The sequence below is a fragment of the Salmo trutta genome, chromosome 19 (assembly GCF_901001165.1).
Source record: "Salmo trutta chromosome 19, fSalTru1.1, whole genome shotgun sequence".
NCBI lineage: Eukaryota > Metazoa > Chordata > Actinopteri > Salmoniformes > Salmonidae > Salmo > Salmo trutta.
Window position 1 is genome coordinate 55,096,450 of NC_042975.1, and position 14,258 is coordinate 55,110,707.

General features: G+C 39.3%; 1 protein-coding gene across 4 annotated transcripts in view; it reads right to left on the reverse strand.

Moving 5' to 3' along the window:
* stim1b (stromal interaction molecule 1b) overlaps window positions 1-14,258 on the reverse strand; it is a 103,985-nt gene that overhangs the window by 21,685 nt on the left and 68,042 nt on the right. For all 4 annotated transcript variants that reach the window (XM_029701785.1, XM_029701784.1, XM_029701782.1 and 1 more), the window contains one exon: window positions 973-1,150. In XM_029701785.1, coding sequence (XP_029557645.1) covers window positions 973-1,150 — 178 coding nt within the window. The remainder of the gene's footprint in view (window positions 1-972; window positions 1,151-14,258) is intronic.

Consider the following 14,258-nt stretch of genomic DNA (forward strand, 5'->3'; position numbering starts at 1 on the left):
TAGCAAAAAAGCATAAATTGTTGCCAGCAGCACAGTTGCAGTCACCAACGCTCTGGATAACATGAAAACAGCCTAACCAGCTCTGCTAGGAAGAGTGAAATGGTCAGTGAGGTGTTCTCTCATTTGTGTCTGGAAGTAGCTAGCAAGCTAGCCGACATTAGCCAGTTAGCTTGGGTGCTTGACCGTTGTTGTTAGGACAAAATGCTCGGATCAAACCTTAAAGAGATGGGTGGGGCTAAAGCTTAAGAGGATGTGAACAATGCTGAATGGGTGTAGACCAAAACATTCAAAGGCCATTTTCTCAAAAGTGCGGTTACAAGTTTATCAACTTTCAAAGCAGAATTACTTTCCCATTGTTCCTCAAATGCAGTGTATGATATACCATTTTGTAGCTCTGTGTCTCTGCTTTTATCCAATGTAAAAAACACAATTTCACATTTTGCTACAAAAGATGAATCAAGGCGGTCAGTCACATTTGTTAGAAAAAATAAAATAACAATTTGTATAAAAACGTGTCTTCTCATCAGGTGAATAATAAAGGCAAGTAGAACTAATCAACATTTAAAAATTAATAGATTTGGTGGAACGCTTCAACAAAGTACTGAGAAAAGCGTCTGAATACTTATGTAAATGTGATGAGTTTTTTATTTTTAATAATCTTGCAAACATTTCTAAAAACCTGTTTTTGCTTTGTCATTATGGGGTATTGTGTGTATAGTGTATAAAAAAAAATATTTCATCCATTTTAGAAAAAGTCTAATGTAACAACAAAATGTGGAAAAAGTGACAGGGTCTGAATACTTTCCAAATGCACTGTATTCAGGCATATTTATTTGTGTGTGTGTGTATGCATTGTGTATGCAGTTTGTGTGTGTGTGTGTTAATATGTGTATGCTGTGTATGTACAGTATACAGGTGTATGTGTATAAACAGGTGTGTGTATGTACAGGTGTATTGTATGTGTGTGTATACCTGATCCAGCTCTTCCTCAGCGTATTTCTGCCTGCTCCACTCGTTCTCTGTTCCCTCCCGTAGCTTACCGAGTCTCTGGGCCTCTTGCTTGGCTTCGTTGATCTCGTCCCTCAGACGTTGCTCCAACGTTACCTTCTCAACCTCCACACTACGATGCTCCTCCTGGGCGATCTGCAACCTACAGAGAGAGGGAGAGAAGCCAAGGATACCAACCCTGATAACATGGTCTCTAACCCGTTAGATATTAATGAAGCCAAAGATATTAACCCTGATAACATGGTCTCTAACCCGTTAGATATTAATGAAGCCAAGGATATCAGCCCTGATAACATGGTCTTTAACCCATTAGTGAAGCCAAGGATGTCACCCCTGATAACATGGTCTCTAACCCGTTAGATATTAATGAAGCCAAAGATATTAACCCTGATAACATGGTCTCTAACCCGTTAGATATTAATGAAGCCAAGGATATCAACCCTGATAACATGGTCTTTAACCCGTTAGATATTAATGAAGCCAAGGATATCAACCCTGATAACATGGTCTCTAACCCGTTAGATATTAATGACTTCTTGGAATAGGTACGCCTGTCACGTCCTGACCAGTAAAGGGGTTATTTGTTATTGTAGTTTGGTCAGGACGTGGCAGGGGGTGGTTGTTCTATGTGGTTCGAGGTTTGTTGGGTTATGTGTTATGTAGAGGGGTGTTTGTTTAGAGTGTTCCGGGGTTTATGGGTTATGTTCTAGGTTAGTGTATTTCTATGTTAGATCTAGGGTGTTTAGTTCTATGTTTAGTTAAATTGGGATTGGCCTTCAATTGGAGGCAGCTGTTCCTCGTTGCCTCTGATTGAAGGTCCTATGTATAGGGGTGTGTTTGTATAGGAAGTGTGGGAAGTTGTTTTTGCATAGCTGTGTGTAGCCTGCAAGACTGTTTGTCGTTCGTTGGTTTTCTTGTTTTGTTTCGTAAGTGTTCTAATAAAAAGTTAAAATGAGCACTCAACCCACTGCGCCTTGGTCCACTTCAAACGACGGCCGTTACAACGCCTCAAAATAAAATAACTGCTGCCACGACTAATTGAAGAATAAAAAAGGCAACATTGCACACCTGAAGTATGATCAGCTGGTAGTTCACCCCCCCTCTCGTAGGCCTATGGCAAGTGACTCCGCTCTAGTCAACTGAATTGCTCTAAATGTCATAACCCTCTGAAGTCTTCAGTGGTGTTGTGGACTGTGTCAATGTACATTCCGTAGAAAGTGCACCCCTATTGATAAAACTAACACAAATGCATGGTTGTATTGGACATGTGAGGCATGCAGTTACATGTTTCTGTTCCATTCTCTGGATGATTCCGACAGTGTATCTCTCTTAGTTAGGCAGGATGTCAACCCTGATAACACGGTCTCTAACCCGTTAGATATTAATGAAGCCAAGGATGTCAACCCTGATAACATGGTCTTTAACCCATTAGATATTAATGAAGCCAAGGATATCAACCCTGATAACATGGTCTCTAACCCATTAGATATTAATGAAGCAAAGGATATCAAACCTGATAACATGGCCTTTAACCCATTAGATATTAATGAAGCCAAGGATATCAACCCTGATAACATGGTCTCTAACCCGTTAGATATTAATGAAGCCAAGGATATCAAACCTGATAACATGGCCTTTAACCCATTAGATATTAATGAAGCCAAGGATATCAACCCTGATAACATGGTCTTTAACCCGTTAGATATTAATGAAGCCAAGGATATCAAATCTGATAACATGGCCTTTAACCCATTAGATATTAATGAAGCCAAGGATATCAACCCTGATAACATGGTCTTTAACCCATTAGATATTAATGAAGCCAAGGATACCAACCTTGATAACATGGTCTTTAACCCATTAGATATTAATGAAGCCAACGATATCCACCCTAATAACATGGTCTTTAACCCGTTAGATATTAATGAAGCCAAGGATGTCCATCCTGATAACATGGTCTTTAACCCATTAGATATTAATGAAGCCAATGATAAATATAATGATTGTGTTGATCCAGATTCAAATTTCCTAAGATTTACCAGAGATGAGTCTTTCACTTGTGATTGCTATTATGGTTAGCAATTTAACAACCTGTATATCAATTTATCTAAATCCAAGACAAGCTTATCTTCTACCTTTCATTTGAACGTTCGTAGTCTTCCTAAAAATCATGACCACCTTATTCTTTATCTATTTTCTCTCAATCTTGATTGTTCCATTGTTGCCCTTTCAGAAACATGGTTGACTGAAGAGACAACCATGCTTTATAACATGTCTCCTTATAATGCGTTTCACCACTGTAAAACATCAAGAGTGGGAGGAGTGTCCATTTTTGTTCATAAACGTTTTCAATTCTTTATAAGAGAGGACCTCGCACTTACATCTGATAACATTGGCGTTGAATCTCTTTTCATAGAAATTCCCTCCTATTCTGATTCTGACATTGGTAGTTTCACTGATATCCTTGCATCAACCTTGGATTGTACAACATATATATTAATAATGAAGATAGAATGTGTTTTCTATTGGTGATTACAACATAAACTTGTGAGAATCACAGACTGACATACTTCATACTCCATCTATCTGTATCCCCTCATCTATAAGACCACAGTGACCAGTTAATCTGACTTGTTGAATACTTTATACTCCATCTATCTGTATTCCCTCATCTATAAGACCACAGAGTGAATACTTTATACTTCATCTATCTGTATTCCCTCATCTATAATACCACAGAGTGACCAGTTCATCTGTATTCCCTCATCTATAAGACCACAGACTGACCAGTTCATCTGACTTGTTGAATACTTTATACTCCATCTATCTGTATTCCCTCATCTATAAGACCACAGAGTGAATACTTTATACTTCATCTATCTGTATTCCCTCATCTATAAGCCCACTAGACTGACCAGTTCATCTGTATCCCCTCATCTATAAGACCACAGAGTGAATACTTTATACTCCATCTATCTGTATTCCCTCATCTATAAACCCACTAGACTGACCAGTTCATCTGACATGTTGAATACTTTATACTCCATCTATCTGTATCCCCTCATCTATAAGACCACAGAGGGAATACTTTATACTCCATCTATCTGTATTCCCTCATCTATAAGCCCACTAGACTGACCAATTTATCTGACTTGTTGAATACTTTATACTCCATCTATTTGTATCCCCTCATCTATAAGACCACAAGAGTGACCAGTTCATCTGTATTCCCTCATCTATAAGACCACAGACTGACCAGTTCATCTGACTTGTTGAATACTTTATACTCCATCTATCTGTATTCCCTCATCTATAAGACCACAGAGTGAATACTTTATATTCCATCTATCTGTATCCCCTCATCTATAAGACCACAGAGTGAATACTTTATACTTCATCTATCTGTATTCCCTCATCTATAAGCCCACTAGACTGACCAGTTCATCTGTATCCCCTCATCTATAAGACCACAGAGTGAATACTTTATACTCCATCTATCTGTATTCCCTCATCTATAAACCCACTAGACTGACCAGTTCATCTGACATGTTGAATACTTTATACTCCATCTATCTGTATCCCCTCATCTATAAGACCACAGAGGGAATACTTTATATATGTTATATGTTTTCTATTTCTATGTGTTTATTCTAGTTTTTCTATTTCTATGTTGGGGTTTTGGAACGAACTCCAATTAGAGGCAGCTGGTTGTCGTTGCCTCTAATTGGAGGCCATATTTAAGTGGGTTAGTTTTCTCTTGTGTTTCTGGGTGGTTGTTTCCTTGTATAGTTTGAGCACCTTACCGGACAGGTTTTTCGTATAAGTATTTTTTCCCTTCTAATAAAAAGAAGATGAGCAATATAACCGCTGCATATTGGTCCGATGATTTCTCCTCTTCAGAAGACGAAGAATGTGACAATCAGACTTTTCTCCCATCTTTCCACTGTTTATTTCACCACTGCTTTCCCTTAGTTAAACTACGTAAGAGAGCAGCAGAAGGGTTCTGGAAACCTTGGTTTTGCAACCGGTCTCAAAAGCCCCAGTTATAAAAAAAACAAGGTGTATAATATGTTTCTCACAAATCCCTCTCCCCTATATTCGGCAAATTACAAAGAGTATAAGAACACATTTACTCACCTACAGTTGAAGTCAGAAGTATACATACACCTTAGCCAAATACATTTAAACTCGGTTTTGCACAATTCCTGACATTTAATCCAAGTGAAAATTCCCTGTCTTTAGGTGAGTTAGGATCACCACTTTATTTTAAGAATGGGAAATGTCAGAATAATAGTAGAGAATGATTTATTTCAGCTTTTATTTCTTTCATCACATTCCCAGTGGGTCAGAAGTTTACATACACTCAATTAGTATTCGGTAGCATTGCCTTTAAATTGTTTAACTTGGGTAAAATGTTTTGGGTAGCCTTCCACAACTTGAGTGAATTTTGGCCTATTCTTTCTGACAGAGCTGGTGTAACTGAGTCAGGTTTGCAGGCCTCCTTGCTCGCACACGCTTTTTCAGTTCTGCCCACAAATGTTCTATGGGATTGAGGTCAGGGCTTTGTGATGGCCACTCCAATACCTTGACCTTGTTGTCCTTAAGCCATTTTGCCACAACTTTGGAAGTATGCTTGGGGTCATTGTCCATTTGGAAGACCCATTTGCGACCAAGCTTTAACTTCCTGACTGATGTCTTGAGATGTTGCTTCACTATATCTACATAATTTTCCTACCTCATGATGTCATCTATTTTGTGAAGTGCACCAGTCCCTCCTGCAGCAAAGCACCCCCACAACATGATGCTGCCACCCCCATGCTTCACGATTGGGATGGTGTCCTTTGGCTTGCAAGCGTCCCCCTTTTTCCTACAAACATAATGATGGTTATTATGGCCAAACAGTTCGACTTTTGTTTCATCAGACAAGAGGACATTTCTACAAAAAGTATGATCTTTGTCCCCATGTGCAGTTGCAAACCGTAGTCTGGCTTTTTTATGTCGGTTTTGGAGCAGTGGCTTCTTCCTTGCTGAGCGGCCTTTCAGGTTATGTCGATATAGGACTCGTTTTACTGTGGATATAGATACTTTTGTACCTGTTTCCTCCAGCATTTTCACATGGTCCTTTGCTGTTGTTCTGGGATTGATTTGCACTTTTTGCAACAAAGTACGTTCATCTCTAGGAGACAGAACACGTCTCCTTCGTGAGCGGTATTGCTGCACGGTCGCGAGGTGTTTATACTTGCGTACTATTGTTTGTACAGATGAACGTGGTACCTTCAGGCATTTGGAAATTGCTCCCAAGGATGAACCAGACTTGTGGAGGTCTACAATACTTTTTCTGAGGTCTTGGCTGATTTCTTTAGATTTTCCCATGATGTCAAGCAAAGGGGAACTGAGTTTGAAGGTACATCCACAGGTACACCTCCAATTGACTCAAATTATGTAAATTATCCTATCAGAAGCTTCCAAAGCCAAGACATAATTTTCTGGAATTTTCCAAGCTGTTTAAAAGGCACAGTCAACTTAGTGTATGTAAACTTCTGACCCACTGGAATTGTGATACAGTGAATTATAAGTGAAATAATCTGTCCGTAAACAGTTGATGGAAAAATGACTTGTGTCATGCGCAAAGTAGATGTCCTAACCAACTTGCTAAAACTATAGTTTGTTAACTTCTTTGGGATAGGGGGCAGTATTTTCACGGCCGGATAAAAAAACGTACCCGATTTAATCTGGTTACTACTCCTGCCCAGAAACTAGAATATGCATATAATTAGTGGATTTGGATAGAAAACACTCTAAAGTTTCTAAAACTGTTTGAATGGTGTCTGTGAGTAAAACAGAACTTATATGGCAGGCCAAAACCTGAGAAGATTCCATGCAGGAAGTGCCCTGTCGGACCATTTGTTGTCCTTCTGTTGCATCTCTATCAAAAATACAGCATCTGTGCTGTAACGTGACACTTTCTCATGCTTCCATTGGCCCCCTTTAAGCCGCCAGAAAGTGGAATGAGGTGTCTGCTGTCTCTGGGCAAAGTATAGGAGCAGAGTTTGTAAGTGGTCAGCCTGGGGACAGTGAGACTGGAGATGCGCGGTCACGAGAACTCGCGATGTTTTTCTTTCTCTCTTTGAATGAATACAACGTTGCCCGGTTGGAATATTATCGCTATTTTACGAGAAAAATAGCATAAAAATTGATTTTAAACAGCGTTTGACATGCTTCTAAGTACGGTAATGGAATATTTTGAAAATGTTTGTCACGAAATGCGCTCGCGCGTTACCCTTCGGATAGTGACCTGAACGCACGAACAAAACGGAGGTATTTGGATATAACTATAAATTATTTGGAAGCAAAACAACATTTGTTGTTGAAGTAGAAGTCCTGGGAGTGCATTCTGACAAAGAACAGCAAAGGTAATCCAATTTTTCTAATAGTAATTCTGAGTTTAGGTGACCCCGAAGTTGGCGGATGTCAAAATAGCTAGCCGTGATGGCCGAGCTATGTAGTCAGAATATTGCAAAATGTGCTTTCGCCGAAAAGCTATTTTAAAATTGGACATAGCGATTGCATAAAGGAGTTCTTTATCTATAATTCTTAAAATAATTGTTATGTATATTGTCAACGTTTATCGTGAGTAATTTAGTAAATTCACCGGAAGTTTTCGGTGGGTATGCTAGTTCTGAACATCACATGCTAATATAAAAAGCTGTTTTTTGATATAAATATGAACTTGATTGAACAAAATATGCATGTATTGTATAACATAATGTCCTAGGAGTGTCATCTGATGAAGATCATCAAAGGTTAGTGCTGCATTTAGCTGTGGTTTGAGTTTATGTGACATATATGCTTCCTTGGAAAATGGCTGTGTGATTATTTGTGGCTATGTACTCTCCTAGCATAATCTAATGTTTTGCTTTCGCTATAAAGCCTTTTTGAAATCGGACAATGTGGTTAGATTAACGAGAGTCTTATCTTTAAAATGGTGTAAAATAGTTGATTGTTTGAGAAAATTGAATTGTGGTATTTTAGTTGGTTTTGTATTTCGCGCCGTGCAATGCCATTAGCTGTTGGCTAGGGGTTCCGCAGGCGGAACGGGGTTCCGCTAGCGGAACGTCTGTCCTCAACAGGTTTTGATGACTTCAACCTAAGTGTATGTAAACTTCCGACTTCAACTGTACTTTGGATATCTCAAAAAATATATATACAAATTCCAAGAATCCTTAAATAATATAAAGTCAACTCAGAAAATCATCAATCAACTGTTGAATAAGAGAAAGGCATGTACAACTATCCCATCTCAATGTATTGTTGGAAATAAGACCTATAGTGATCCTGATGTTGTTTCATGTGAATTTTATAATTTTGAGGGGGAATGTGGGTTCCTCTCTGTCTTAGAAAATAGAGAAAACTGATGGAAATCCCTGGATTACATTAAGGGACATTTCCCTTCTCTGCTTCAATTTGATCCTCCTGGTGTAACGGAGGTGATGGAGGTAATTGGTAACTTAAAGATATCAGCAGCATGTCACATGATGGGATTGGTGCCTCTTTAGTGAAATCAGTGTTTTCCTCGATTACTGAGCCTCTAATGTATATCTTCACCAAATATATGCAAACTGGTATTGTTCCTAAAGATTTGAAAATGGCCAAAGTTATCCCCATCATGTTTTCTAAAATCGTAGAATTTGTGTATAAGAGAAAGTTGAAACATTTAAAATCAACACTGTCTTCTGTAATGAGCACCAATATATGTTTTTTGTAAAACTTACTCCACAGATATGGCTATTTTACATACTTTTTCTAAATAAAATCATTACAGCCCTGAACAACAATACATACTCTCTTGGCATCTTTTAGATTCATCCTAAGCATTTGACATGGTTTACCATGAATTATAAACTGGGTGATTCGAGCCCTGAATGCTGATTGGCTGACAGCCGTGGTATATCAGACCGTATACCACGGGTATGTCAAAACAGTTATTTTTATTGCTCTAATTACATTGGTAAACAGTTTATAATAGCAATAAGGCACCTCGGGGGTTTGTGATATATGGCCAATATACCACGGCTAAGGGCTGTGTCCAGGCACTCCGCGTTGCGTCGTGTGTAAGAACAGCCCTTAGCTGTGGTATATTGGCCATGTACCACACCCCCCTCGGGCCTTATTAAAAAAGATTACCTTCTAAATTGCATTATTACGGTTTTCAAGATTATACATATAATTGGCTATATAGTTATGTTTATGCATCTACCAGGGCAAAGATATCCTGTGGCGTGCCACATTGTTATTCCTAACCTATACTGAACAAAAATATATACGCAACATGCAACGATTTCAAAGATTTTACTGAGTTACAGTTCATATAAAGAAATCAGTCAATTGAAATACATAAATTAGGCCCTAATGTATGGATTTCACATGACTGGGCAGAGGTGCAGCCATTTTTTTATTTTACCTTTATTTAACTTGGCAAGACAGGTCCTGGAAAGGCATAGGCCCACCCACTGGGGTGCCAGGCCCACCCACTGGGGAGCCAGGCCCACCCACTGGGGAGCCAGGCCCAGTCAATGAGAATTAGTTTTTCCCCACAAAAGGGCTTTATTACAGACAGAAATACTCCTGAGCACCCCTCCCCACCGCCCTCAGATGATCCCACAGCTGAAGAAGCTGGTTCTGGGCTGGCGTGGTTACACGTGGTCTGCGGTTGTGAGGCCAGTTGGACTTACAGCCAAATTCTCTAAAACAACATTGGAGGCAGCTTATGGTAGAGAAATTAATGTTCAATTCTCTAGCAACAGCTCTGGTGGACATTCCTGCAGTCAGCGTGCCAATTGCACACTCCCTAAAAACTTCAGACATCTGTGGCATTGTGTTGTGTGACAAAACTGAGCATTTTTCATACAAATCTTAACCTTGTGACCATTCTATGTATCTGTTGTTCGTCATGTAGGTTGAGAGGGGTGTATCTTAGCTATAAAAGATCTTTGTACTTTTGTGTTGTCACTCTCAATGGTTCATTCGAAATAGGGAATCGTTGAAAGTCAGTGCTATTGCAAACCTCTTATTATTAAAGATGTAGTTGAAGTATAACTCTGACTGGTGTGTGAAGTTTGTAACTCTCCTCATTTGGTAATACAGAAATTAACCACCACATTCCCCCCCCACCTCACATAGTCAATTCTCTATCAGATAGAGAGGTACCATTCTCTGGAATTCTTATCTTCACATTGCCAAAACATCATCATCCATCAATAACTTCAAGAGAAGACTGGGGGTCAGCCTGATGAACCAAACTACTCAGTAATCTCCTCCATATAGCTTAACTCTCGCACTCACATGCACACACATTTAAACAAAACAAATATATACAGTACCGCTCAAAAGTATGGACACACCTAATCATTCCAGAGTTTTTAGTTAAAGTTAAAGAACTTTGAAAGTTTCTTCAAGTGCAGTCGCAAAAACCATCAAGCGCTATGATGAAACCCAAATCATTTATAATGTTGTATTTATTTAACTAGACAAGTCAGTTAAGAACACTTCTTAGGGATCAGGCCCCTTTTTTCTCAATTTCCGCCTTCATGACGTGCCCAAAGTAAACTGCCTGTAGCTCAGGCCATGAAACCAGGAAATGCATATAATTGGTACCATTGGAAAGAAAACACTTTGAAGAAATGTTAAAATAATGTAGGAGAATATAACACAAATGTTAGGAGAAGATACAAAGAAAAACCAACCAGATTATTTTTTTGTTGAGAGACCATCCTCTTAGAAATGCAAGAGAAAGCTCATATTGTAAAATAGCTCCCTGGATACAATTCCTATGGCTTCCACAGGGTGTCAGCAGTCTATGTTCAAGGTTTCAGGCTTGTAACTGCAAAAACAAATTGTTTTTATATGAGGACACAGTCTTGGAAATCTGTGTCATTGCTCGCCATGATGAAGTTGTGCACCTGCTAAAATCGGTTTCCTATTGAAAATACTTCTTTCCGAAATAAATATTATAGTTTGATTTTGACTTGTTGAAACAAAGTTTAGGGGTAGATTTTCAGATTCCTTTTTCTGCAAGTTGAACGAGTGGATTACTCAAATTGATGGTACCAACTAAACAGACTTTTTGGGATATAAAAAAGGATTTATCTAACAAAACAACACTACACTACATGTTATCGCTTGGACCCTTTGGATGACAAATCAGAGTAAGATTTTCAAAAAGTAAGTGAATATTTACTCTTTATATGTGAATGTATGAAACCTGTGCCGGTGTAAAAATATTTTGATGTTGGGCGCCGTCCTCAAACAATCGCATGGCACGTTTTCAATGTAATAGCTACTGAAAATCGGACAGTGCAGTTATATTAACAACAATTTAAGCTTTTAGCTGATATAAGACACATATGTACCTAAATGTTTAACCGCTATAATACCTATTAGAATTTATTTGAATTACGCACCCTCCAGTTTCACCGGAAGTTGTTCCGCTAGCAGGACACCGATCCTTATTCAGAACAAAGCTTACAGTTTGACGCCTCAAGAGGGTGCCAGAGATCTAGATAACCAGAAGAAGAAAAAAAATAACCTTACCCAACTATTCTCCTCCCACTCCTGATGGCTTTTGCAGATTCTGCCATTACTCTCCTGAGGTTTCTACAGAGGGTGTCCCTTATCGTTTTCATATGCAAATGTTTGTGGAACAGTTTCATTTAACTTATAATAATGTCTTCATATCTCAAAAATCAGTGTCATGTGGTTAATCAAAATTAACACGAGTTTCCTGTGCTAGTGAGCACAGAGTTTCCTGTGCTAGTGAGCTCGGGACAGACACAGCTGTAGTCTATTTGCGCAAGGGATAAGAAGCAGTGCTTGACTTGGGCAGGAGCTCACCGGAGCCGAGTACCGGCACCTCAAATGTTCTACTGCTTGAGTTCCTGTTCCTCTTATAGAATATTACCTCAAAAGTATTGTGGTTCTCCTGCACATAAATATAAACAGTACCAGCACCCAAAATGAGTACCGGAACCTATTTCAGTCCAAGTCAAGCACTTATAAGAAGCCTATACCACTGGGTCAGAGCATCACATTTTTTCCCTTTCACGCTGAGTGATTATTGAAAGGGAGAGAGCTGGAAAGATTTTTCAAATACATTGAGGAACTATTGTCATTATCAATGGATGTAAAAACAGTTTTTGTTCACTTGCTGTTTGAGGTGAAAACATTACTTTGAGAAGCTCCACAGCTCATTAATGGTGGTGCGTTAAGCCAATCAGAAATACTATCAGATCCCCAAATGAGCACATTTATATGCCTACATTTGCGCTCAGGCCAGGTAGCCTATACTGTAGGCCTACTTCTATGCGTGTGTCCTTACTCAACATTGTCAGGAGCGCTCCAAACAAAAGACAATGACTATATTGACAGAAGTCGTAAATGGAATTAAATAAACCAACACCTGTTTCTCACAAGTGTAGCATAGGTTGTGCACTCTGCAAACTGTGTCCACTCAGACAATGGGAACAGGAAGACTGTAATAATATTGAATGCATTAAAATAAATGACCATAACAAATTTGACATTATAGGAATTAACGGTAAATGTACTACTGTTGATATATGTAATGGGGAATTGATATACACTAACAATCAAACACAAACAATTCACACAATGAAGTTATGAAACAATGATTTGATATGGCCTCAGCAGAAGTCAGGGCATTCATACCTCTTGCGCTATGTGGAGCAGTGCAGAGCTCAAGGAAGTGAGTTTGTGTTTATACAGGATGTACCGCCCCCACCTACAGTCAACCAATCATGTCAATGTGGCGCTTTACAGAGCCCTCCACATTGTTACAAAATTTGGAAGGCGCATGGCCATGCGGTACAGAACTCGATATGGCCTTTGCATGCCTCTGGAGGCTCCACAATTGCATCACACCCTCCATATGGAGCCTTCGAAACACATTTTCGAATCAAGCATAAATTGGCTTTTAGTCTAGGTCTCTGCAAAGAATTCGTTCACTATACGACTAAAACAATCTCGGTTGATCAACAGCCTAATGACCAAACAATCGACCAGTCGACTAATTGGGGTCAGCCCTAGTTGTCTATCACTTGTTTTCTTTGGTGAAAATAAATAAAACAATCCTGTTATCTAAAACAGCCATATCAATTTAACTGATAAGGAATGAGTAGTTTAGTTTAGTCTACATCCTGGCGAAGTTTCAGAAAGAAACAAAACACCAATATCGCCCATATAAGTATTGGGAGGATGTTCTCAACTCGTAACAGCAGGGGGAGCCGACAGGAGGACAGAGAGCAGCCTTGGGAGGTCAAAAGTCACAAAAACAGACAGGCGGGCAGGCAGGCAGGCAGGCAGGCATGCTCTCCACAGAGCCAGTAAGAGGGGAGAGATGAAATGAAGGGGAGAGAAAGTGGGGATGGAGAGCAGAGCAGGGGAGGGGAGGAGAAAGGGGTGACAGTTGGGGGTATTGAGGGAATGGGGGTGAATCTTTTTGAGCCTGCACGTGACTGTGTGTGTGTATTTTGGAGATAGAGAGGGGGGGTATATTTCCAGAATGAAAGAGAGAGAGATATTTTGAGAGGGGACACACCCTTTCATAGAGAACAAAGGGATTAGCTAGAAAAAATAGAGTGGATATATGTGTTGATCCCTGTTTGTGTCTGCGTGTGCATTTCTCTGTGTGTGTGTGTGTTATCTGCATGGTCTCCATGGAAAGAAGGGAGTGTGTCGATGTGCCCTTGAGCAAGGCACTTAACCCTAATTTGCTCCAGGGGCACTGTACTACTATGGCTGACCCTGTAAAACAACACATTGCACTGCACATATACAGTGTATGTGACAGTAATAATGATTACTCTGTGTTTATCATTTGTAGTAGGCAAAATGACAGTTCCACACTTTCTTGTGATTCTTCATCTATGTTGTTGTTCATGTATTTATCTTGCTCCTTTTCACCCCAGTATTTCTACTTTGCACACTCATCTACTGTCAAATCTACCATTCCAGTGTTTTAATTGCTATATTGTATTTACTTCGCCACCATGGCCTATTTATTGCCTTTACCTCCCTTATCTCACCTCATTTGCTCACATTGTATATAGACTTATTTTTCTACTATATTATTGACTGTATGTTTGTTTTACTCCATGTGTAACTGTGTTATATGTGTCGAACTGCTTTGCTTTATCTTGGCCAGGTCGCAGTTGTAAATGAGAACTTGTTCTCAA